Raw genomic sequence first — 27,078 nt, forward strand, 5'->3', positions numbered from 1 at the left:
AAGTCTCAGCTTTGGTTTTCAAGTCATAAGTTTAAGAGTCCTGACATGGGGCAAAACAGCAGAAAGATGCCTGCCTTCATCTCCATTAGGAAGAAAGATCTGGGCACCCCAGACAGATGCCTCCAAAACCCCACACAAACTATCTTCTGAGCCTAACAACCTTGAATCTCCCAGATTATCTCTGGCCACCTTGTTCACACTAGTTTACAGCTCCCTATGTCTGCCTCCCCTGCTCACCCTGGACCAAATAGGTGTCTTCAGACTTCCACCTAGTCCTTCCCACCCTATTCTGCATCTCAGAACATCCTTCCATGTTCTGTTCTTCTGAAAAAGTCACTGACCACCTAGGTGGCTTGCTAAAGCTCTGTGAGATTCTCTTTTTCATCTGTAACATAGAGAGGTCCTTCCTATCTGTGTCAGACCCACTGTGAGCAGGTAACAAGTGCAGTCCCTCCTGTTCTCCATGGTAGTCAGACATCATGTGCTTCCTTCCTCCTTTCTCCTCCCTCCTCCGTCCTCCCTCCTCCCCTGCTAACTGGATGTGAACTCTCCGAAGGATATGGTTTTCAGCTGGGAAGAGCCTGGAGCCTAGGATTTGGGGTCCAAGAGAACCCTCAAAAGACACCTGTTGTGTGTCTTGTGCCACCAAGAGTCTGTCCCAGTAGCTAGGAATGAATTGGTCACTTCTTCAAAGTGAGACAAGGTGAGAGACTTCCCTCTAGACCCATGTCCACCTGCCTGCTGCCTTGCCCTCTGTCCATACATACGCCAATCATAGCTCAGTGACCTGAGTCCTATAAACCCTCCAAACCAACCATCTATGTGAGATACAGTGACTCAGGTTCCCTGTAACCTGACTGCAGGGTGGCCTTACTCAGAAGTTTCCTGAAAGAATTTTGAGATACCCATGCATCCTGCCCCTCGTCGGCTCCTGTCCTACAGATCTCCCATGGACAAGACCACTTTTATCACCCCGCTATACCAGGAGGACACCAATGTCCCTCCCTTAGCTCAAGGCTCCATGCCAGGTGCCCAAGTCACCTGCTCACCAGTTTGTCATAGAGAGAGGGGATAGCTTCCTGCCAGCATAAGGGACCCATGCCGTCGGTCTTCATCTGTCACTCAACCAAACCTCTAGGTCCTGGGAAAGAAAAGACTAGGGTCCACATCGACTCCCATTCTTCTGCCTGCTTTTGTCCAGCTAGACAGTCTCTGTCCCACTCACAAGCAAGTTCTACCTTGCTCCTGGATGGTGGGACTTGGCTAGGAGCCCAAGTCCACCATGCCCACCTGCCCATGCTATTTCAATTCGCCAGTCCCAGCCCAAGACCTGTGCCAATAAAGGGAGTACCTTCCCATGAAACCCCAATAGCAGCAGGTGAGACGGCGGCCTGCACCCCATGGAAGCTTGCCTGGAGCTGTCACTGCCCCCTCACCTCCGTCCACTCACACAGAACCACTGGCCACTTATGTTCTCAGTGAATCCGAATTATTACAGCTGTCTGAGCGCTGCAGATGACCCAACGCAGCTGCAGGTTTTATACAGAAACCTGGAATGGTTCTATATGATCTTTTTAAATTTGACACTTTTAGAGAAGCTCTCTTTGAAAACCTTTCCCTCCGTGTACGGGTGTATGTGCATGTGTGCACACGCCTGCATGTTTATGTGCTAAAGAAATGATCGAAGTTACATAAACTCATTCTAAGAATGCTTTTTATAACCATGTTGAGATTTTTAAAAAAGGGTTTTGTGTGTCCGTGTGTGTGTGTGTGTGTGTGTGTGTGTGTAACCAACTATGATATAGGCCATTTCCAGTCTGGTTGTCTTTTTTTTTTTTAAATAAATAAATAATTTATTTTGAAAGTAAATTGATTTAGGAAATTTTAAAGAATAATACAAGGAATTGCATTTTTTCCTCTCTCATTTTTCCCACTGAGCATGTTAACATATAATCTGCTGATCATTCTCATATAACCACTGCTATTTTCTGAATTACTGGAGTGGAAGATTCTGGCAGTGCCCTGTTATCTCTCTCTCCTTCATAGCCACGTTTAGCTACCAAAATCAGGATGCTAACATGGACCTACCATCCGAGCCCATAGCTCCATTCAAATTCCTCCAACAGTCTTAGCAACATAACATAAAAAATCCTATTCGTATATCTATGTGGACCATAATTTATATACATAAGATAATTTTCCTCCTGGACCGATGTTCAGTCTCTAAAGCTGAGTGTACTGTTGTGTTTTCCCTTCCTTTGTGATGTTGACTTTTTTTTTTTTTTTTTTTTGAGAACTTGCTAGTCATTTTGTAGGCCGCTGTTTGATTTGAATTCTTCAGGGCTTTCCTCACGGCTGGGTCCGATCCTGTATTTTCATTTCCAGCAGGACTTCTCAGTTATGGTGCTGAGCTCAGCACTTCCACTCAAGCAATGCACTGGCCGCTCTGCCCAGTTTTGGAGTACTCTCTGAGCGTGGGGCTAAGATAACATCTGAAGGGTCTTCTCTTTGCAAAATTACAATAGATATTTGTTATTTGGGGTTTTAATATTTTCCTCCCCTTCTCTCCCTCCTCCATCCCTCTGCTTAGGGTTGAACCCAGAGTCTCACACTATTATGCATTTGGCCACTGATCCATACTCACAGCCTCAGGAATTCAGGGTCATCCCAGGCATCACAGTAGGTCTAAGGCCAGCTTAGACCGCACGAGTCCCTGTCTAAAATAATAAAATCAAATAAATGACTGAAGCCAGGCATAGCAGCACAGCTTGAAATCCCAACACTCAGAAGCAGAGGCAAGAGGACCAGGGGTCTGAGTCCAGCTTCAGCTACATACTAAGACCGTGTCTCCAAATAAACAAACAAAATACTCACGACCACAGCGTGAGGAACTGCGTTAAAGGGGCTCAGCACTGGGAAGGTTGAGAACCACAGTTCTAGGGAGTAAAGCCGTGCTTTGGATGGGAAGATACTTTGTCAAAAAGAGCCAGGGTCCAACTGCAAGAACAGCGGGAGGAGCGGCTGGCACAATCCGAACTCCAAAATGAATGATGACGATAGTTCCGATCCGCTGAGTAAAATGAGAACTCACAACTTTTTCCTTATGTAAATAAATCCTTTATAAATAAATCCAAAGGGAAGCTTTCCTCTCAGTATAATGTCAATTTAATAACTGTGGACCAGTGACAGAAGAGGCAGTCAGCATTGGCAGCCATCATTGTAATAACTGATTCAGGTGAGCTACACCAGTAGATGCTAAAACTAGGTGGGTGAGACTCTGAGAGATGAGATATTTAGATAGTCTCAGACTATTCCACAGAACAGGTGTGTGTGTGTGTGTGTGTGCGTGTGTGTGTGCGTGTGTGTGTGTGTGTGTGTGTGTGTGTGTGTGTGTGTGTACACAGTTCACACTGCTACTGCCCATTCAAATCCAGAATGACAGACTTGCTCTGTAGCTCCTCCCCTTGCCTGTCTTGTATGCTTCTCCTTCTGTCCTAGCAGGTATGGAACTTTTGGCTTCACCATCTCCAGTGGCTTCTCGGGCTCTGGATGCTTCCTTATCTCAGTCTCCATTGTGCCTTCAGCCCAACTGTCTCTGTATCTGTCTGTGTCCTTACCATCTCCATGACCCCAGCTCAGAAGCTGACTCTAGCTACTTCGAAGGTGGCGAACCAACGGTACTGGAGGAAAGGGAGCTGGGCCTGGTGGGCCACGCCTGTGATCTCAGTACTTGGGAGGCTGAGGCAGGAGGATCTCAAGTTCCACACTAGCCTGAGCTATAGAGTGAGTGCCAGTCCAGCCTGGGCTCCAGAGCAAATCCTATCTCAGAGAGAGAAGGAGGGGGATGAGCCGTCTTCTCTGGGGATATCCTTTACAGAAACCATTCTCAGCTCTATAACTGAAGACGGACTTCAGAGTCTAAAGCAGCCCCCCAATCTACTCCCAGCCCAGCCTCCCCCTCCCCCCAGGCTTCTGGGTCTTTCTAGCTGGCCACACCCCCTCAGTGTATTAGTATTTTAGATGTGCCAGCTCCCCATTCCTGCCCCTCTCTCCTTTCTTCCTTCCTTCCTCCCTAATTCAAGTACAGCATCTACTTTTGCTCCACACTGCCGCCAAAGTGATGTCACCCTGACCAGCGGTGGTGGTTTGCACTGGAATCCCCACTCTCAGGAGCCGAAGCAGGCAGATGATGAGCTTGAGTCCAGTCTGGGCTATAGTATAAGAACCTGGATCAATCAATAAATAAAAATTTAAAATACCAGACCATTTATACTACACGAACACACACCCTAGCGCTTAAACGCTCCCAAAAGCTTCAAACCCCTGTTTTAAAAATAATAATGAATGCGACAAAACCCCAGAGGCCCCAGAAACCATGCTCTCTCCCCAGCACCCACACAGGGTCTTTTTGGTCGAGGCTGAGGTGGTAACTAGACATTGAGAAGAAGGCAGAGGAAGGTAGAGAGAACCTCCTGATGACTGCAGAGGTAAGAGAGGGCAGAGGGGCCTGTGGAGAGAGACTCAGGAGAAGCCGGGTCCTGGCCACACTGATAACCACACAGGAAGATGGCGGACCTTGGTATCCAGAGCACAGAGAGCTAATCAGGCCAACTGAACTCCTCCAAGCTGCCCTGACCCTCCTGCAGCCAGCACTGCTCTCGGTTCTTCTGTGTAAGTGGTATCTGTGGAGTGCCCCCAACGCTTGAACCGAATCCAGCCCCTGCCTGACCCCCAATTACCATCTTTTCAACTTCGGCAGACCCAGGGTCCTCAATAAGGAGAAGAAATAGCATGCATGACCACTGGCATCCCTCTGCATAGCCGACGAACATGTTTTCACCGCGCTGCCTAAGCCCTGTCTTCTGACTTTCTCTTTGGACCTGAAATGAGAGCTTTGATTGAGTGGGATCATGCACGGAGCTCTCAGGTTCTGGTTCCTCACTTCTCACTTCCCACCATCTCTAAAATTGCCATGGTAACTGGATAGGCCTGCCTCAGAATGGCTAAGTAGCTGGAGATCGCCTTGAATTCCTGATCCTCCGTCTCTGCCTCCCAAGTGCTGGCATTGCAGGCCTGCTGTCCAATTCTGGATAGTCTTTTCAACCCAAAATGAACGCTACCCCGACCTTCAGGAGTGACCACTCAGAGCACCATGTTTCCTGCTCGGCGGCTGGCAGACTTCCTCCCCTGTGCCCAGTCTATTTCAGTTCTGCATTCAGAGATGGCAGACAGTGCTGACATTAAAACTCTCCCCTGGGAAGATTCAGCCTGTCTAGGGCTCTGACCTCCCTGGCCTGCTCTCCCTCCCCCAGGAGAGTGTTTTCAGTCATCCCCAGGACTGAATCTGAAAAAGCAGCCAGCAGTCTGAACACAAACTGACCATCAGCTGCCCTTTGTCTCAAAGACACTAGCGCCCTCCTCTTCCTGAAACCCAGGCCCCCAGCCCGAGGGGTAGCCTTACTACCCAAAACCTTTGTGCATGGCTTTGAACCTTCCAGGATATTGCTCCCTGGTAGATGCAGATGCCAAGAGTTAGGAGAACAAGTTTTTTCCCTACCAGGTCTAGCTGGGCAGTCCACCTTCCTCTGCTTCCCTCCACCCCTTCCAATGGCTAGGTCTCTTTTATGGAGCAGATGTATCAGACGAGTGGTGGGCCTGTGGTTATGCGCCGCACCGGTTTCCCCTGTAAAAAGACTTGGGCTACAAGACTGGGTTTCTCATGGCTCTTATAACTGTGTGGGGGAAGTAGGTACTACAGTTATATCCCAAGGCAGAGTGAACTGTGCATTCAAAGCCTGGCTCCTTGGGTTGTTGTCTACAAAGGCCTTATAAAAATGCTGCTTCTAGGGCTGGAGAGATGGCTCAGTGATTAAGAGCACTGACTGCTCTTCCAAAGGTCCTGAGTTCAAGTCCCAGCAGTCACATGGTGGCTCACAACCATCTGTAATAGAATCTGATGCCCTCTTCTGGTGTGTCTGAAGACAGCTACAGTGTGCTTATATACAGTAAATAAATAAATCTTTAAAAAATGCTGCTTCTAGATACTAGACTTATTAACTAAGTGAGGACAAGGGAATAGACTGCATTTCCTTTTGCAAACAGAACTAATCTTTACCCTGTTTTCTTGTGTGTGACTTTTGATTCTGAACATAAATTCATGTCCAGTCTGTTGATTAAACAAATCCCAGAGAGATGTCTGTCTGCTTCAAGCCTGGGATATCCCAGTTACAAGCATTATTTAAAGTAGATAAAGCCTGAGGCTGAGGGGGAGCACTCAGCTTGTGCCATGCCCAACACCATGGTAAAGGTGCTTTTTATTGGATGTGCCCATCTTAGGGCTTTTGCTTTTTTTAAATCAGACAAGCTCCAGTTGATCTGTTACAGAGAGAAGGGATTCGTCCCTACCAAATGGAAGAGGAGTCACGGTGGAGCAGAAATCTCATGGTCTGGGGGTATCATGGGATCTCATTTCTGAGAGGCACAGTGAGGGTACATCAATAGGCAGCTCAGAAGCGTCTTAGAGGCACACAGCTAACTCAAGACCTTTGGGGTTCCTTCTCTATTTCAAAATGACTTGGTGCATCTTTTAAGGAAGGCCATAGCTGCAGAATGAGGAACAAAACTGGCAGCCTGGGCGCTAAGAATCCAGAATCCACTGGCAAGAAGCCATAATCAAGGCCTTCTTGATCTGAGCCCCGTGTCCCATGTGACCCAGGCGCTGCTCTGCTATTGTGAATGGACAATTTTTCTTTGCCTTCCGGTCCACTCCCTCCCCTGGGTTCCCATTGGGCTTAGCTAGTGGGAGCCTCAGCCAGATGGTAAGAAGGTGAGAGGAAGATAGTGAAGAATTAGAGTTGGGGGTGGGGGAGATCTATGTCCCTGGCTCCCTCCCTCCATAGAGGCCTCCACTCCTGCGGGGTGCTCTCTCTAGGTTCCAGCACTGGGGAGTTCTGGGGGTGGGGGCAAACTGCTCCCCTTTTCTGTTAGCTCTAGATCTCTACTCCTCTACCTACCAAACTCTCTCCAGTTTTCTATGGCCATCTGCCTCTTGCTAGGACTCTGACTAGTGCCTATGACATCTTTCTTGACCACATTTTACATTTTAAAATAGTTGAAAAAACACCACCTTTGGGATTGTTGGGAGGAACAGGGGTACACTGAGCTCCACCTCTTACTGTTTCTATCTCCAACCCCAAGCACACAGAAGGTCTCTAACCTAGTTTTATTTCCTGTTGCTGTAATAACAAGAAGCAACTTGGGTTGAGGGGTGGGCGGGAAGGTTTATTTTCACTCACAATTCCATATTGTGGCCTTTTGTAACGGGGAAGTGAAAGTGGTAGCCAGGCCGTGGTGGCATGTGCCTTTGGTCCCAGCACGAGAGAGAGAGAGAGAGAGAGAGAGAGAGAGAGAGAGAGAGAGAGAGAGACAGAGAGAGACAGAGAGAGACGGAGAGAGACAGAGAGAGACAGAGAGAGAGAGACAGAGAGAAAGAGAGACAGAGAGAAAGAGAGACAGACACAGAGACACAGAGACACAGAGACAGAGACAGAGACAGAGACAAAGTCAAGTGGATCTCAGAGTTCAAGGTTAGGATGGTCTAAGAATGAGTTCCAGGATAGCCAGGGCTACACAAAGAAACCCTGTCTCGAAACACAGACCAGAGAGAGACAGAGAGAGAGAGAGACAGAGACAGAGACAGAGAGACAGAGAGAGACAGAGACGAGAGACAGAGAGACCCAAAACTAGAAAATGGTGCCACCCACAGTGGGTTGGGTTTTCCCAATCTACTAAATTAGGACAACACTCCTCTCCTGTTCCCTGCCTGTTCTTTTCCTCCCTCCCCCAAAAACACATACACATGCCACAGGCCAACCTGATCTAGACAATCCCTCATTCGGGTTCTCTTCCTAGGTAATTCTAGATTGTGTCAAGTTTACAAAGAAAACCACTAGTTCTTGCCTGTCATTCTGGTCCCAGTGTGGTGGCCCCACAGAGTCAGCAGTGGCCAGACCTCAGATTTCTAGGCAGTGTGGTAGAGTATGGTAGACCTAGATGTAGTATGTAGACCAGGCTTCTGTGGGGAGGGAGTCTCTTAGGCAGGTGGATATGTGCAATATCTGATGTAGGAGGGGACCTCAAGGCTCATTACTGAAGGACATTATCGTTCCTCCTGGCCCACAGTCACTGCAGTGCCACTTAGAAGAGCCTCCCACGTGCTGGTTAAGACTTAGTGGGGTTTATTGACTACACAGAGCCAACCATTCACTGGCCACCCTGCCTGGACACAGAGCCTTTCAAGCCCATCCTATGAAGACAGTGTATTGAACTGTGCAGCCAAGAGACTCCTTTCTCTGGCTTGTTGGGATCCATATCTCTACCATCTTCTCTGCCTCTGTCTGCTGCCTGTGGAGACAGGCTGCTTCCTGCTGGCCCACATGGCCTAACAATCGAAATTTACCTCATGGGACTTTGCTTCCCTTAGGAGGGCCCCTGGGTACTAGAAATAGGAAGCACTCAGAGCTGTCCCTGAGCCACAGCTCCAGGGTAGTGAAGCTATATCACAGTGTGGCCAATCTATATTAGAGTGTGGCCATGTGGCCTTTGCAAGGACACTTCCCTGTCATCTCTGCGTCCGTCTCATCCCCATCTGTCTCTTCAGTTGCCCTTGAATACGGGTGTGTTCACTGCACTCATATATAAATAAGTGGATTTTGTTGCTATAACTGAATACCACAAACAGGGTCATTTCTAAAGATTAAAGACTGGGCACGTAGCATCTGCCTAGCATGCACAAGGTCCCAACCAAACACACAAGAATAGAGGCTTACAGGTTATTTGGCTCACATTTCTGGATGTGGGATACCTAGGAGCAGTGTGCTAGCCTCTTATCTAGTTAGGACCTTCTTGCTTCTTGCTGCATCCCAACATGGCACAGGGTATCATACAGCCAGACATCAAGTGTGAGCTGAGGTTGCTTTTCCTCTGCAACAAGAGCCACTGACACCGTCAGAGCCCCACCATTACAAAGGCTTCACCTTCAAACACCATTTACGTGTGAATACGGGCATTGCCTTTCTAACAAGCGGGAAGGCAACCCAAACAGATCCCACTCTGGGGGGGGGAGGGGTCTTGCCTATGGAAGGTTGAGGAAAGCCTCCCTTCTTAGCAATGCCATTCCGAGCCGGCTCATACTCAGGCATCCACCCAGAGACGCCTGCTCCACTATCCTTGAAGTGTGAAGGCAACCCTACCTTCCTGGAAGCCCAGCCCACCTAGTCAGTCAGCCACCCTGGCCTGCCAGGCCCTGCTCCCTGCCCTCCATGACTGTGCAAGCACTAGCAGGGGCCAGCTTTCAGCATTCACTGCTGCTTCCAGCTCCCGCCTCCTCCCTGTGAGGATCCCTTTATCTTTTCGTTCTTCTACTTGCTTAATACACAGCCTATTCACCCACCACTGTTTACCTGCCCCCTCTGTCATCATTGTCGCCCCCATCCCCCAACCCCCACTCCGCTCCATCCCCCCGCCCCCGCCACTGCCCCCACCGCATTGAACACGTCTACAATTCAACAGTGCAGCACAGGTCCAGTTTCTGGGTTTGTTTTTTTCCTGCTGTGTAAAATAATGTGCATCTCAGCCTGTGGGCCTCCCAAATCGCACTGCCATCTTTCTTTCACACATGCAGTCCTTAGGCACTCTTCACCCCCTGCTGAGACTTCTTTTTTTCCCAGATTCACTCACAAGTCAGCCCACCTCGAATTTCTTTGATATTTTCATTCTCTTTCCAAATGCCCAGTGGCATGTCATCGATTACCCATAACCCCCTGACAAGACCACACACACTTATGACTGCTTTATCTGTAATGAGTTCACAGGTCTTACATCTCATCAAGTTATTCTTGTTATTCCATTCTTGTTTGCATTTGAACCACTGACAGAATATTCTGGAAATCTTGGCAGGGGCTGTCACTCAGGTGGTTAACAGTGCTTATAAGAGATTGAGCAGCATGGAGCTTTAAGGCAACAAGGGAGTTTATTGAAAAGAATAAACAGATGGGTTTTGCTAAACTCTCTATAAATTTACTAAGACAGCCTAAGCTAGACAGTATGAGCATTCTCTCTCTCATGCATGCGCACGCTCACCCGTGTGTGGGGGGGGGGGGGGAGGTGTGGGTGTGTGAGTGCGCGCATGTGCGCGCAAAGCTATAGCCTATATGGACAGCCCGAGTCCACAGAGACTGTTCTCACACAAGGCCATGTCACCTCACTACAGTGTGGAAGACCCAGGATCCAAGGTTCAGAGACAAGCCTGAGAGCTTCCTAGTTGTATCAGCTGTTTGTCTCATTGCTGTAGCAAAATACCTTACAAAAGCAACTTGAGGAAGAAACATTTGGTTTACGGTTGCAGGGGATACAGTGGTTGCAGGGGATACAGTGGTTGCAGGGGATACAGTATGCAGTGATGGGGAAGGTTCAGCAGGAGAAGCAGAGGCTGCTGGCCACACTGTATCCATGGTCAGAAAACAGTGATCAATGCTGGTGTCAGTTTGCTTTCTCCTTTTTACTCAATCCTGTACCTCAGCCCATGGGATGATGTCACCTGCATTTTGGATGGGTTTTCCCACCTCAGTAAACCTAACCTAGATATGCCCAAAGACTTGTATCCATGGTAAGTCTTAATCCCATCAAGTAGGCAAGATACCTGAGTCTGTCCCATTCACCTGAGATGCTGAAGCCACCAGGTCAAGCCTCCCAGTTCAAGCTGTCAAACCATCAATAAAAGTAATGTAATGTAGAGGTGATTGAGTCAACCACCCGCTCTGAGGACTTTCTAACCCAAACCCATCTTCCTATTGGCCTGGTTTACCACAAGCAATGGGTTTTTTCAGCAAGAAGGCAGCTATCTGGCCCTAAAGAAATGGTTCAACCTCTGATCTCTAACCCTGAAGATGGATACAAGTCATTGTTAAAATGGTAGGGACAGCTAGACGTGGTAACTCATACCTGTAATCCCAACCCTTACATAGCTGAGACAGGAGGATTGCCATGAGTGTGAGGCCACCCTGAGCTATAGTGTAAAATATTATCTTAAAATAAAATAAAATAAAAAATATAATAAAAAGACAAGAGTGAACTGGGGGGGCAGACACTTGGCCCATGTGGAGGGATTATGACCCCTTAAAGCCACAGAAGACTCACTAGAGCGTGCGTACATCTCAATACCTGCAGCAACTTGGTCTCTTGCTCTGGTCTGGCTGCCTCTAGGGATAGCCGTCTTAGCAAGGATATACCTAGACAGAGGAAGGGGCATCTTGGTGGAGGCTGGGATAACTGTTCAGGGAAAACCTTGAGTTTCCTGCTGGAGCTGCCTCTTCCACCAACACACCAAAGAGTCCTGGTCCCAGAGTGTTATAATAGTAGAGCAGAGTCACCTCTATCATCAACAACAGAGGCACAAAGTAGAAGATCCCTGTATTGCATTGCTTGGACCACTCACTGACTTTTAGTTGAAAAACAAGGAAGCAAGCAAACATGATTAAGAGCCGGATAGGGGGCCAAGTGGTGAAGAGCCCTGGCTGCTCTTGCAGAGGATCCTGAGTTCAGTTCCCAGCACCCACATGGTGTCTCACAATGATCTCTAACTCCAGTCCAAAGGGTCTGATGTCCTCTGGCCTCCACGGGCACAGCAATCACATGGTACACAGATGTAGGTGGGGACAAAACATTGTATACATAAAATACATATTTTTCAAAAGTAACTAAGTCTAGCATGGTTAGACTAACTAACCCCTTCAATCCCAGGACTCAAGAGACAGGAACAGAAAAATCTCTTGTGAGTTCCAGGTTAGCCAGGGCCACATAGTGAGACCCACTCAAAAAGCAAACAAACAAACAAACAAAAAAAATAGAATTTAAACAAATGGAAAAGATTGCAAGAATGAATTTTCCTATGTTTAAAAACAATAATCAAGTGTGGTGGCACAAGCTTGTAATTTTTACGCCCTTGAGAATCTGATGCAGGAGGATAGCTGCAAACTTGAGGCCATCTTGGGTTACATAGCCAGACCCCATTTCAAAGAGCCTTAAGTAAAATAAAATAAACTAGCCATGTGTGTTAGCATGTGTTCTTAATCCCAGTTACTCTGGGGGTTGGACCAGGAGGATGATGTATTCAAGCTCAGTCTGGATAGTTTAGAGTGAACTTGCTTCAAAATCAAGTTTAAAATGGCAGACTGTTGGTGTCTGGTGATACACGTCTGTCATTCCAGCACCCAGGAGGCAGAGATAGGAGAAGTAGGATGCTTACTTAGCTTGTGTAAAGTCCTGGGTTCAATCCCTAGTGCTATAAAAATAAGTCATTAATAAACAGATAGTTTGGGCCTGGGATGTCCCTCACGGTGGGGCTATGTGTACTTTGCATGTGTGAGAACCTGAGCTCTATCTTCAATACCAAAAATAAGAAATAATTTTTAGAAATGGTCTTTGTGGGGGGAGCAAAAATAGCTCTGTTTGCCATACCCACACATACCTAAACTAGTAAAAATAGAAACTCTTGGGCCTTTGAGATTATAGGTGATTTCTTTAAAAAAAAACCCTGGCATTTCCTAATTTGTATATAATTAAAAATATACTAATTTGTATAGTAAAGTACTTATAGAAATAGTTTTTTTAACAGATGGAAAGAAAAAATAGTTTTAAAAATACTATTTGCACCTTTGCAAAGGGCTCCTGGGAGTCACTGGCTACAGGATGTGAGGTGTGGGTGGAGAGCCTGAGGCAGTTTTGGAATATGGTCACTCCCAGTCTGTTCAGTCTCTGTTCCAGGTGGCCTTTGTGGTTGGGTGACATTCTAGCTAAAGTATGCTCTGTCCTGGGCTTCTGTCCTCAGGCATCCGAAGGTGTGCCCATGAGGTTCTTCACGAAGTTGGACCAGCTCATCGAGTTTTACAAGAAAGAAAACATGGGGCTGGTGACCCACCTGCAGTTCCCTGTGCCTCTGGAGGAGGAGGATGCTATTGATGAGCCTGAAGAGGACACAGGTAGGAAGGGAAGGAGGGTATGGCAAGGATGGGGAGGTGCCAGCAGGACTCTGTGGCCCGGTCTCACAGTGCTTATAGACTAGAGTACCTCTTTGGAGGTTGAACCATCCTTTCACAGGTATCATATATCTGCATTGCAGTTCATAACAGTAGCAAAATTACAGTTACAAAGTAGCAACAAAATAATCTTACGGTTGCAGTCACTGCAATGTGAAGAACTGTATTAAAGGGTTGCAGGGTTAGGAAGGTTCAGCTCCACTGGACACAGAAATGATTGGTTGGGAGCATGGCTCTGAAATCAGGTGTGGACTAGAATTACTGCTTCCTTGCTTGTTGCCATTGTGGCCTTGGGGGACTTCAACTCTCTGAACCACAAGCTTCCCTCTAAAGAGATTAGATAACAGTGGCACTTAGTCTCTTAGGATGTCACAGGATGAGATGCCATTCCCGGTACACAGCAAACGCTCTCTAGAAATGACATTGCCATCATTATGATGAAAGCAGTGAAGACGGTCCATGCACATAAGTGGGAGGATGGAAAAGTGCTTCTTCATGTACCATCATTAGGGGCAACCAAAATGGTCATGGTGGTGTGTGCAAAATTATAGCTACCCTAAAATTTAGGAGGCTGAGGCAGGAAGAGCATGAGTTTGAGCTAGCCTGGGCTCCATAGTGAGACACCACCATCTGTAAAAAGGCTTCTAAAATACATTGGAAAAAAAAGTTCCCAAGAGTTTGTGAAGGCTAGCACAGAGACAAGGGGCCAGTCATTGAGAGTCAGGAATATAGAGAGCCCTGCAGTAGGACACCCTTCTTTTCGCCTCAAAGTTTCCTTGCCTGACAGAAGCCCACAGATTACCTCCTGAACCCCTCAGCAGGTCAGTGTGTTCCTGGCAGGTTCCCTGGGGGGAAGGGATTAGACCTGCAATGCTGACATCCCAGGCCTGGCTCCTACCTGTCCCTGGAGAGAATATGCCAGGCACATTCATTCAAGGCATCCTTTTGTACTGTGGGCTAGCTGTGGATTCCCTAGCCTCTGTTCCAATCTTCTGCCCTCCTGGAGACCATCCAAAGGGCATCCAGGAGAGCTGCCTCATCAGCCTGAAGGAGCAGCAGAGGCATATAGTGAAGCACCTGTCCTAGATGGCCATAGTTCTAAGTCTACTTAGATGAGGTCTACCCTGTCTCATCTGTCTGACTTCTAGAGATCAACAGGTGAGGTATAGCTGGGGCCAAAGCTCAAAAGAAGTCCACATGGCAGCCTTGACCTTGTCCTGTAGACATGTCTTCCACACAGCCACCACTCTCTCTCCCCTCAGGCCACCCACCATGCTTTTTCTCAGCTTGTCCTGCCCCTGGCATGCCATTGGAAGCAAGCCCCCAATGCTTCCTATAAAGGCTCTGAAGAGAATCCCAGTCTATTGGCCTTGACTTCACCTCCACAAACAAGGCTCCTGGTCACCTGCAGTGCCAAGTTCAAGGCCTCTGATCTGTCCTGGGTCTTCTTGAAGGCCTGCAGTTCCAGGACCCAACATAGATTTAGAGCTGTCTCCACAGCCAAAGAGAAAAGAATGGGCAATAAACTGAAGGAAAAGACCCCTTGTCCCTGTCATCTGGACAGTGTTGTGGCTGGGTGCCAGGGCGGCCATTAGGGACCTGGGCAGGGCTTGGGCAGGGAGTCTTGAATATAAATGTCCCAGTCACCTTGACTTTGTGCACATGAAGGACATCTGAAAAGGGTGGGCGAGGGTCTCAATCTCTCAGATGAAGGTCAAGTTGTTTGTTTGATATTTTAGGTCTCAGAAGGCCCTTTACTTTCTAAATTTGTTTCTGGGGGGGCTAGAAGAGGGAAAGGAAGCCTGAGGTTGGAAAGAATGGAGAGAGAAGGCAGGGGAAAGAGGGAGCAAGGGAGGGAGAGAGAGGGGTGCAGGGAGAGAACCATTGAGTGGGCTTGTTTTCCTGGCCCTAGGCTCTGGCTATACTTTGTAGACCCTGAGAGCCAAGGGTCTTGCAGATCTGCCAATTGATCTGTTCACGGTCAGCAAGCCTGAAGGTGTCCCTGTGCTTCTCAGGGCCAACTGACCCAAGGAGGTCTTTGCTGAGCAACATGGTAGGACAAGACCATAGCCAGAGGCTTCAGATCTAAGGATCATGAAATTAGGGTCACCTCAAGGGGCTCCCTATCTAATGAGCATGGCTATAAGGAGGAAGAGTGGGAACAGTGGGGCAGAGTGGAACCTGGTACTGGGTAGCCTGGACCTCACAGGGCTGTGGTTGAAATGCAGAACAGGGCTGTATAGACAATATCCTCACCGATGGCATTTGTCCCTCTGTTCTCCTGGTAGAAAGTGTCATGTCACCACCTGAGCTGCCTCCCAGAAACATCCCTGTGTCTGCTGGGCCCTGCGAGGCCAAGGACCTTCCTCTTCCAACAGAGAACCCCCGAGCCCCTGAGGTCACCCGGCTGAGTCTCTCCGAGACACTGTTTCAGCGTCTACAGAGTATGGATACCAGTGGGTGAGTTTCTACCTGGAAGGTCCCCTGGGTAGCCAGCCTTTGCCTAGAACCCAACATCTAGCACCCAAGCATGCACAAGCCCAGACTGCAGGAAACAGCAGTCCTGCTTATCCATGTAAAGTTGAAAGCCAATGTCTGTCTTGAGGACTATCTCCCTGCCCCCAAGTTGTTTTCTGTCCTTAGCACATGTCTCTATCAAGGTCTTCACATTTTTCCTGTGAGATTTTATGGTCTCCTTGGAGTGATTTTAACATTCATAATTTTTAGGTCTTTCTACCCTGTAAGTGCAAGATTGCTTTTTGTGTAGAAGGTCACTGCTGTTCTGTGGTCAGATGACACCTACACACCCACGCTTGCCCACGTTTCTAAAGTGTTTCTCATCACTCTGTGAGGCTGCTCCTGCCTGCACACTACATCTTACCACAGGCAGCTGCAGGAGGACCTCTGCATTCCATAGCCACACTTTAGTCTGAGAAACAGTAGCCTGGACCCCAGGAAAACCAATGTGACTGTCTACATGGTCATTCCTCACGGCTCCCGTGGGGCTCCAGGATGGCACCACAAACTTACAGCTTCATTAATGGAGTGCACAGTGCTAAGTGACATTATTCCTAGAACTCCATTAAGTGCTAGGAGAAAGGCTGGTTGCTAAGAGCTGGAGCCCAGGGAGTACATGGTCCGCAGAAATATGTGACGGTGGTGATGTAGCAGGTAATACAGGCTGACTGAGAGGAGACAACTTGGGTTCCAAACCAGGCCAACCTCTGGGGACAGGTTGTGCTCAAAGTCAGGCTACCTGAGTATCCACTACCTGATCTCACATTCCTGGTTCTAATGACACACAGAAGCCAGGCATGATGGTATGTGTCTGTCATTCCAACACTTGGAAAGTCAACTGGATGTGGTCTTATACCTATAGTACCAGCACTGAGGAGACTTGAGGCTGGAAGATCAGGTGTTCAAAGTCAGCCTGGGCTGCACAGGCAGATCCTATCCCCTCCACCCCCTACTCCTGAGAAAATAAAATTAATAATACACTGACTTTACAATGGAGGCCGAGGTGACTCCAGCCCCTCTATACTTAGAGCTCTGGGTCACCTTCGACTGAGAGTTTGGACTTGGCATGAGGGTCAGACCTATTTGTTATCACTAAGCTAGATTGTCCTTCCAGCCCTTAGGTTACAGCCGTATGGATGAAGGAGATAGAGAACTGACCCCTCCTCATGTTTCCAAGGCCGTCTCTTTTAAAAACAAACAAACAAACAAACAAACAAACAAACAAACAAAAAGCCAGATGAAGGCAGCACACACCTTTGATCCCAGCACTCAGGAGGCAGAGGCGGCAGATGTGTGTAAAGTAAGTTCGAGGCCAACCTGGTCTACAGAGTGAGTTCTAGGACAGCCAGGACTGTATCGAGAAACTCTGTCTCCAAAACAAGCAAGCGAAAAGAATAACCCTTTCCCAGCCCTATCACCCCCTCCAACAGTGTCCAGAATGCTCATCCCAAGGGTATTCCTGGTGGCCTCTTCCTGGTTTTGATCTACCCCTCTGCCTCTGCAGTCCCACCTGTGGGACCTTCTTCACAGAGCCACACAGATCTCTACCGGAACATGTCTCTACCAAAGACCGGGAATCCTCAATGTGGCCAGCACGGGCGAAAGTGGCCTTTCATTGTTTCTCTGTTTCCCAGGCTCCCGGAGGAGCACCTGAAAGCCATCCAGGATTATCTGAGCACTCAGCTCATGCTGGACTCTGACTTTCTGAAGACAGGCTCCAGCAACCTCCCTCACCTGAAGAAGCTGACTTCACTCCTCTGCAAGGAACTCCATGGGTAATGGAGACCCCTAGGGGAGGGGTGGGGGAGCTTCATGGGTAATGGGAGCCAGTGGATGATGGGGTCCCCTACCCATCCAGGAGGATGGACATAGTGAAAGGTGTTCATTAGAGTGGCCCTGTATCACCTCTGTCCAAATGCCTCTGCAGCACTCACGGTAACTGGACAGCGGGCAGAGTCTGAATGCTCCATGCTTGTTTGGAGCCCTTGTTGTCATAGAATTTGAACTCTAGCTGGGCTGGGAAAGTTGTTCATTTGTTTATTCTTTTTTGGTTTATTTTGGGGGTGGGCTGGGTGCATGTGCATGCTGGGGAAGTAGGACCTTGTGCATGCCAAAGAGATGTGCCTATCCATAGTGTTTTGTTGTTGTTAATTTGTTTGTTTTTAATTCAACTTAAGTAGAGGCAGAGTATATGTGTGCGTATGTGAGTTTGTGTGTTTGTGTGTGTGTGTGTGTGTGTGTTTGTGTAAGAAAGGGGGGACACTCATGTGTCATTGAGGGGGAGCTAACATTTATGTGCCATGGTATATGTAGGGACACACATGCTGTGAGGGGACACACATATGCTGTGAGGAGAACATATTTATGTGCTATGATACATCGGGAGGACATGCATGTGCTGTGGTGTGGGGAGATATGTATGTGCCACTGTGTTGTGTGGAGGGGGGGAGGCAAGATACGCATGTGCTATGATATCTGTGTGTAGGACAGAGGGCAGATAGTTAGACTCACACACTTTCTCCTTGCTACAGCCCCCACATCCAACCAACACATAAAGGCCCTGGCAGGAAATAAATTAAAGTCACTTTATATGTATTCCTGGTGGCCTCAGGGTGGTGACAGATCAAGCCTTCTGGTGATGGCAATGTTTAAAGTGACCCAACATCAATTCCCCACTATGGACGTTATTGAATGACTGACCAATGGGTAAAATTTGTGATTTTTAAAAATTCTTTTGATTGTACATCTTGAATTTCATTAACGTAAACACATTGTGGTTGGAGCTGGGCATTGTGGCACACACCTTTAATCCCAGAACTTGAGAGGCAGAGGCTAGCATATCTCTGTGACTTTGAGGCTAGCCTGGTCTACATACTGAGTTCCAGTACAGAAAGACCCTATCTCACAAACAAAGAAAACCCCATAACTATACTTTCATGGAAAAGGCTGGTCTACAATGTAAAGAAGTGGCAAGGAGTGTGAAAGGTCACACCAGGAGTAACTGAAAGCCATCCTGAGTAACAAAGTAAACCCCTCCGAAATGCGGGAAATGTTTCTCAAGAGTGAGGGCCTGCAGCCAGCCTGTGCTAGTTCATGTTTTGGTACATGAACACTTACTGCAGCTTCCAGTTCTCTGGTGCTCTCCCAATCTTAGCTTGGTTAATATTCAGAAAAGAGTCTTCCATCACCGGTAATCCAATTCGCCATTCTATTTAAAGGCTCTCAAAGGCACAGGCGGCGCACTTGGTAAAGTTGACAAATCGACCAGTTGTCGGATTGGCCTGCTAGTCATTTGTTTCAATGAACTCGTTTTCTCAAGGGATGCACTGTACACCGGGCTGGCAGTAGGGCTGTCACTGTTAAAGGTCTCCATGGTATTGTTTGTTCTGTCCTTGCAAACCATTTATCACTGGGGCAAAATACACACAAAGGGCCCTCGCTTTAAAAATATACATGCATTATTTTGTGACAGCTCATAAAAAGCTGTTATTTCTGCCTGGACACAGGTCTTGACCTTTGCTAGGTCCATGGGTAGCTTTGTCCAGACCCTTCCACAGCTCCCCACAGCACCGAGTTCCCCCGGCACCTGCCTCACCTCATCACTATGGTGACAGCAGCAGCCTCTCTGATGCGCCTGCTTCTCTGGCACATTATAGCCAGTGTTAAAAGCTTCCATATCTCTGTCTGCTGAATAATTAACTTCAAGTTGTTCAAGAGACCGGAATGTTCTTCACCTCCCTGCACACTTTTCTTCACTTTTATAATCAGGTGGTGACTAGGCGTGTAGATGGAACAGCCTGTTTCCATTCCCCAGGCATCTGTGCAGGTCTGTTCCACAGGAATCCGAGTAAACAGGATAGGTGTGCTCCGGCGTTCCTCTGTTCAGTTACCAACTAGCGAGCACCGGCTGAGGGGCTCCTCTGCAGAACTAAGATAAAGATGAATCCACATACAGAAAACTGTAACTTAGTGACTGATTAAACAAATAAAGGCATGGGGCTGGAGAAACGACTCAGCAGTTAAGAACATTCGCTGATCTTGCAGAGGACCTGGGCTGTGTTCCTAGCACCCACAGGGACGGTTCCAGGGGGTCTGGTGTCCTCTTCTGACAAGTTCTACACACAGTGCACATACACTCACGTACTTGAAATAGAAAATGTAAAAGTCTATTTAAATAAAGGAATCGTTTACATAGATAAATAGTCAAAAAAAACTATATTTCTGCATTTTATTATTTTTATTTCTAATTTATTTTCATTTGTGTGTATGTGTGCATGCCCTCTCATCTGTATGTGTACCGTGTGCATGCATGAACCCACAGAAACCAGAAGGGGGCCACAGATTCTTTGGAGCAGGAGTGACAGGCTGTTGGGAGCCACTCACTCCACATGGGTATTCAGAGTTGAACTTAGTTCTCTGCAGGGGCAGCCAGCTCTTTACTGATAACTGCTATCTCCAGCCGCCCCTCCCTAAGTTTCAAAACTTGCTTTTGTTCCTTCTGTTTTGAGACAGGGTCTCAATACGTAGCCTCATCCCAGTGTGACCCCTCTCTCCTCTTGTCTTAGTCATGTGCTTAGTTTATAAGCATGCACCGCAATACCTAGCTTAAAAAGCTCGCCTGTAACTCCAGCACTGTAGTGGACATAGGGAGGATGTCTGGTGCTGGCCAGCCACAGGCCTTGCTTCAAGCTCAGTGAAAACCCTGTCTCAAGGGAATAAGGCACAGAGGAGAGAGCCACACGCCTGACCTCTCCCTCTGGCCTCCACACAGGCACAGGTGCACCAGTGCACTCACATGCGCATGCAGCACACACACACAGAGAGAGAGAGAGAGAGAGAGAGAGAGAGAGAGAGAGAGAGAGAGAGAGACATACACACAGAAACTTTTAATGAGCAAATAATTGGTCCCCAGTAGATACTAATAATAAGTTTCTAACTGTACTGTACAGGAATTGCTAAAGAAAGGGTAATAGGAGAATAAAAAATTATAAACCACCTTATAATGGTATCTAATCCATCTAGAGTGAAAACGTAATAATGCAAAAAGCACAGTGTCTAGATTAAGTAAGAAGCAGATCAATAAGTAAACTTTACAGCAGCATATGGAAATGACAAAATTCCCAACAGAAAGTTGGTGAGAGAGATGGGACAATTTATTTAAAGCGAAATATAGGAGAAGGCAAGCACAGAAATATACTTAAAGGCATTAGATGTTAATATAAGAAGCCTGCTCAGGACCCCAGGCATGCTCAGTCCTAAAGCATGACATTATTATAGACATTAAAAAGAGAAAATTCAGTGGTAGCGTGCGTGCACGGCATAGGCAATGCTTTGTGTTTCATACCAAATGCCATTTACACCGCGTGTGGCAGTGCCAGCCTATCCCAGCACTTGGCAAATGCAGGCAAAAGAATCAGAAACTCAAGGTCATCTTCAGCTACACAGCAAGCATGAGGCTAGCCCCGGCTCTGTGAGACCCTGGGGGAGGGGCAGAGGGAGAGGGTTCAGAAGGCAGTCAAGAGGTCGCAGCAGCAGCTTGGTCACCAGTGGCTTGTTAATGTTGAAATAAAGCTACAATCGTGGTTCTCCCAGTTTGATAGTCGGAAATAGGAAAGGAAAGGCTACAGGAACAACACTTTTTACAACACTATTTATAATAGCAAAGATTTCAAAGTAACCCAAACTCCTAGATGTTGATTTGGGAATATTTCTTGGCAGCTTATTTTGAAAAACTTTACAATATTAAATATGTAAAAACATGGACAGGTTTGGATTTTTGTGTTTTGTATGTATACATACATACATACACACATACACACACACACACACACACACACACACACACACACACACACACACACACACGAAAAACCAAACTTAAAATTCCCCACTATGTTTTAAAGGCTGTGACAATAACAGAGAGAGAAAGAGAAAAGCCATAAAACCTAGTTCTGGAACTACCAAGAGACTCGACACTCTTCAGCTGCCAGGAGATCTGAATCTGAACATGGGGTACCCCACCTAGCACCCCAAAGTTGAATTATTATTTGTTTTATTTTATCTTCCCCCTACCCCCAAGACAGGGTTTCTCTGTGTAGTCTTGGCTGTCCTGGAACTCAGAGATCCGCCTGCCTCTGCCTCCTGAGTGCTGGGATTTAAAGGCGTGTGCCACCAATTCCAGCTTTCTTTATTATTTTTAAAAAGAATATCATATGTGGGCACTGTATTTAAATCATTTCCCCTCCTGTACTCCCTCCAACTCCTCCCAAATCCCCTCTACTCACTCAAATTTCTGTTGTGTATTATTTATTATTGTTACATGTATGTACATATAAATATATAAACGTAATCTGCCAATGAGTAACATTTAGTGTTACTCATATGTTGCATGTTTTAAATGTGCTTTCCAGGAGGCTGGGGAGATGGCTCAGTGGGTAAAGTTCTTGCTGCACAAACCTAAGGACCAGGGTTCAGATCCCCAATCAGCATAGAAAAGCTGGCTGGATGTGGTGGCTCTCCTATGATACTAGCGTGCTTGTTGGGACCAAAGACGGGGAATCCCTAAAGACATGGAATCTCTGAAGTGAGCTGGCTGGACAGACTAGCTGAATCGACCAGCTCTGGGTTCATCAAGAAACCCTACCTCCATCAAGAGCGTGATGACACCTAATGACAGCCTCAGGCCCCTACATGCATGTGCACACACATACATGCACACACACACAAATAAGTTAATGAATAAAATATTTGGCTCTCCAGACCATAGTGAAACCTGGGCATTTGCATTTTTAGTGTGTGTGTGTGTGTGTGTGTGTGTGTGTGTGTGTGTGTGCGTGCGTGTGTGTGTGTGTCTGAAATTTAAGAAATATGCTCCTAAGTAATTTTATAGTTGTTTGTGTTTCCAGATTAGAAACAGATTCTATAGGTTACATAGTGGATTATGCTCTGGTACAGATTGAAGAGGGTCAGGGTCTAGGCCAGCCTGATGGGCTGACTGATCTTTGCCCGGGCATGTCCTTAAGGGAAGGGCTAAGGGATTGGCCGCCGGGTGGGGCCTGTCTGCAGTTAGGGCCTGTATTCCTCAGGTGCTACTAGTTCCCACTAATTGTTGAACTTTACCTTGCTCCTCGGCTCTCAGAGAAGTCATCAGGACCCTCCCGTCCCTGGAGTCTCTGCAGAGGTTGTTTGACCAGCAGCTCTCCCCAGGCCTTCGCCCACGACCTCAGGTAAGGGGTTCAGATTTGGAAAGATATAATTGCTGCACCAGGGACTCTGAAGGCAGGTAGAAGCACCGCCTCCTCGAGTTGGCTAGTCTAATATAAACATTGGCGTGGGGTGGGGGAGGGGAGTGGTGGTGAGGCGAACATCCCTTCCCTTCCGTAAAGGCATTTCCTGGCATCAGTTCCTGACTTCAGACAGTTTCACCTCACAGACAAATTGCCTGGTGTTGGAGAAGGAGGCGAGCAGGGTCATTCCCAACGTTTCTCCTCAGAAATTGAAAGGCAAGGAAAACATGAGGTTCTTCATACACTTTAACCCCAGGGACTGCAAGATGGTGGTGCCCCACCTCCACAGCCGCTCGCAGTTGGGCAGGAGACAAGGGTTAAATGAAGAATAGATCTGGCTGTATTTTTTTAGTGCCCTCGGTAAATTTAGAGTATAGTAAGGGTGGGGACCTAGATTCTTAGAGGAGCATTGTTAAAAGTGAGGATATAGGGGTTGGGGATTTAGCTCAGTGGTAGAGCGCTTGCCTAGGAAGCGCAAGGACCTGGGTTCGGTCCCCAGCTCCGAAAAAAAAGAACCAAAAAAAAAAAAAAGTGAGGATATAGAGCAGGGTATGGTGGCTCATGAGTTCAAGGTCAGCCTGGTCTACAAAGCAAGTTCTAAGATATCCAGAACTACACAGAGAAACCATGTCTCAAACAAACAAACAAACAAACAAACAAACAAACACCAAAAAAGTGAGAATGTGAAATAGAACAGCATGGTTGAGGGGTCAGAAAGGACAGAATCTCCAAAAACACCAACAGAGCCATTGTAAATGCTAGAGACAACAAACCAGATCCATTAATGTTCTATTGATGAATGTATGTTTGGGAAGTTGACCTCCAGCTCACCATCTCCTGCCTTAGCCTCCAAAGTGCTAGGATTGTAGGCATGAGCTAACACATCTGACTTAAGCCCATGGTGTGTGGAAGGGGAGTGATGAGTGTGTGTGTGTGTGTGTGTGTGTGTGTGTGTGTGTGTGTGTGTGTTTGGTACTTGTATATGAAAATATGTATATCCGCATGTACTTGCATGAGGAGGCCAGAGGCCAATGTCAGGTGCCTTCCCCAGCTGCTCTCATCTTTTTTATTACATTGTATTTGTTTGTTTGTTTATACGTTTTTATTGTACACGTGTGTGCATGCATTCACTCATGGGCATGTAGCACGGCACAAGTGTAAAAGCAGACTTGTAGGAGTCAATTCTCTCCCACCATATGTGTTGTATTTTATAAAAAAGAAAAAGAGGCCAAGGATATGTTTGGTAGAGGTGTGGTAAGGTGTAAGGGAAGGGGGTGCTTCTGTGGGCCCATGCTGAGGCATCCCTTCTACCTGAGGGACCAGCCACACAGTATAGTATAGAATTGAGTTTAGGGCATGGGGAGGGGAGTTGAAGGGGTAGGAGGGAGGGAGGAGGAGGAGGAGAGAGAGAGAGAGAGAGAGAGAGAGAGAGAAAGAGAGAGAGAGAAGAGTAGAGGCTGGCCATGGACATGTGGAGAGAGAGGGAGGAAGGGAATGGGAAAGGGGAGAGAAGGGACATGGGGGAAGAGAGGAAGAGAGTGCAAGAGAACAAGAGAATGAGGAGGGGGCAAGCAGACCCTTTTATAGTAAGTCAAGTGTACCTGGTTAATGCCAGGTAACTTGGGCAGAGCCCTAGAATAAATGCTTACAATATGAGTCCCGGGACCAAACTCCAGTCCCCAGGTCTAATGAGCTATCTTGCTGTCTTCTACTCCATCTTCTGAGATAGCCTCTCCCAGCAGACGTAGGTAGAGCTCATCTAGAGTCATCTTGACTGGCCATACAATAAGTTTTAAGATTAAATCCTCATTCCATCCCAACCCCACTTCCACTCCCAATGCTGGAGTTCCGGGTGCTGGCCACCAAGCCCAGTTTGTTCCAGATGCTGAAGATCAACTCAGGTTCCCATGTTTGAGCTGAGGCCTGTTTTCAATTGAGCCTTCTCCTCAGCACCTTCACCCTAGTCTGGGAGAAAGGCTATACATTGGCTGCTCACAGACAGTAGGTAGGGATGACTTCTGGGAGGAACAGGGACATTCCTGGAGTGGAAACAGGTTTTCTGAAGGGCAGGAGATCTGTATAGAAAAGAGGGATGCTGGTTTCTGAAGGGAAATGGAGTAGATCTGAGGGAGGGGGAGGTAGGGGGGGTGGTTGGGAGGAATGAAAGGAAGGGAAAGAGTAGTTGGGATGTATTGTCTAAGAGAAGAATCAGAAAGAAGAAAAGACGGAAAAGTTGACTGCACCTTTAAGTGTTCCTCTGTGTGGGGAGCTGTCTTAGCGACCACATGGTCACCAAGAAGCATCGTTGAGGGTAGGTACTGATGCTGTGTCCCTGAAAATGAAGACCAGAAATCTGCTGTATGGCCCAAGATGGCAAAAGCTAGCATAATCAAGTAAGGCACAGAATTCTGTCCGTGGTGCAGATGCTGCTGTAGAATGAGCTCCCAGCATTCCCACTTGCTGTGTGGAGACAGCATGTTACAGAGCAATATGAGGATGAGGCGTCAAGCCAGGAGGATGTCACCCTACCACCATGTGGCCAGTGGGACCAGGGAGATATGGGCCCACGGAGGAGCTTGAACAAGCTGACAGTGGATTACGTACATAAGTGGGAAGGTCACACAAATGTTCAGCACTGAGAAAGTCCCTGTGATGACAGTGTTTAAACCACCCTGACGCAAAAGGAGTAGATAGGGGCTTGGAGCCTATCATGCTGGAGTCAAGTGACCATGAAGCTCTTGGGAGCATGAGGAAGGAGATTTCCTGGAAAGATAAGTTGTTGTCTTAGTTAGAGCCTGATTGCTGTGAACAGACACCATGATCAAGTTAAGTTTTATAAAGGACAACATTTAATAGGGGCTGGCTTATAGGTTCAGAGGTTCAGCCCATTGTCATCAAGGCAGGAGCATGGCAGCATCCAGGCAGGCATGGTGCAGGAGGAGCTGAGTTCTACATCTTCACCTGAAAGAAGCCAGGAACAGACTGAGCATCCTCAGGCAGCTAGGAGGAGGGTCTCCAAGCCCACCCCCACAGTGATACATTTCCTCCAACAAGGCCACACCTTCTAATAGTGCCACTCCCTGGGCCAAGCATGCAAACCATCACAGTTGTCTTCACAGCAACCTTGACAGTAGATGAGCTGTACCTGCTGTATTCCTGGTTCTTCAGGAAGACTGAGGCAGGAGGATTGCTTGAGACCAGAAGTTCTAGGCCAGTATGGACAACATAGCAAGATTCTGATTTTAAAAAAAAGTAAAGAGGGAAACCAAATAGGTGAAGTGTCACTCTAGTATCTTCCTGCTCCAAATGTCCTGTGCATATGAGCTTTCTTTTTTTTTTTTTTTTTTTTTTTTTTTTTTTTTTTTTGGTTCTCTTTTTCGGAGCTGGGGATCGAACCCAGGGCCTTGCGCTTCCTAGGCAAGCGCTCTACCACTGAGCTAAATCCCCAACCCCGCATATGAGCTTTCTTAGTGCCAGGAAAGGCAGAGGAGGAAGAAAACAGAGACCCTCATCTCCACCACCTTTGACCTGACTAATGGAGCTGGGTATAATCTTGTTTTACAAAAGGACAGCTTTTCAGAGCTGTTTCTATCTACAGTTGCTCTGAATAGCCATCTCGAAATATGCCAGAAGAGAATATTTTGAGGCGGCCTATTTTGGTCTCCCACAAAGATTTCACAGGGAAAATGTATTTGTGTTCTATTTATACAACTAAAAATATTCATCAGCAGGGGAAACAGGCTCTTTGCTGTCTTTGAAGTGAAGGATGGGTTAATTTCTAAGAAAGTAAGAGCAGCACGGATGCTACCAGACACCAGCGTTTAAGTAGCTTGAATGGAAGAACACACCCCAAATCTTTGAAGTAGGTGAGGAGAGAGACCAGGTCTCTGGAGCAGGGACTGCAGTGGCCAGGGTAAGTCCAGTGGGCAGTATGATCATATGATCAACTGAGTTTGCAGCTGGAAGCAGAATAGAGTGGCAACCTCTACCGGAAGTAGAATTCAGGTCTCACTCCTAACCCCCCATAAAGCAGAGAATATTGTTTTTATATATCGTATTTTTTATTTTAAGCTCACAGAGATCCTCCTGCCTTTGTTTCCCTGGGGCTGGATTAAAAACATGCATCATCACACATAGCTATCTTTGTTTGGAGACAGACAGACAGACAGACAGACAGAGTC

The 27,078-nt window shown here is 47.3% G+C and overlaps 1 protein-coding gene across 2 annotated transcripts in view; it reads left to right on the top strand.

Moving 5' to 3' along the window:
• The window catches only part of Inpp5d (inositol polyphosphate-5-phosphatase D), a 105,064-nt gene that overhangs the window by 36,721 nt on the left and 41,265 nt on the right, over positions 1-27,078 (top strand). For both annotated transcript variants that reach the window (NM_019311.2, XM_087567461.1), the window contains 4 exon segments: positions 12,887-13,037; positions 15,383-15,554; positions 17,246-17,386; positions 22,750-22,837. In NM_019311.2, the coding sequence (NP_062184.2) occupies positions 12,887-13,037; positions 15,383-15,554; positions 17,246-17,386; positions 22,750-22,837 (552 nt within the window).

Source organism: Rattus norvegicus, chromosome 9, assembly GCF_021556685.1.
Source record: "Rattus norvegicus strain SHRSP/BbbUtx chromosome 9, alternate assembly SHRSP_T2T, whole genome shotgun sequence".
NCBI lineage: Eukaryota > Metazoa > Chordata > Mammalia > Rodentia > Muridae > Rattus > Rattus norvegicus.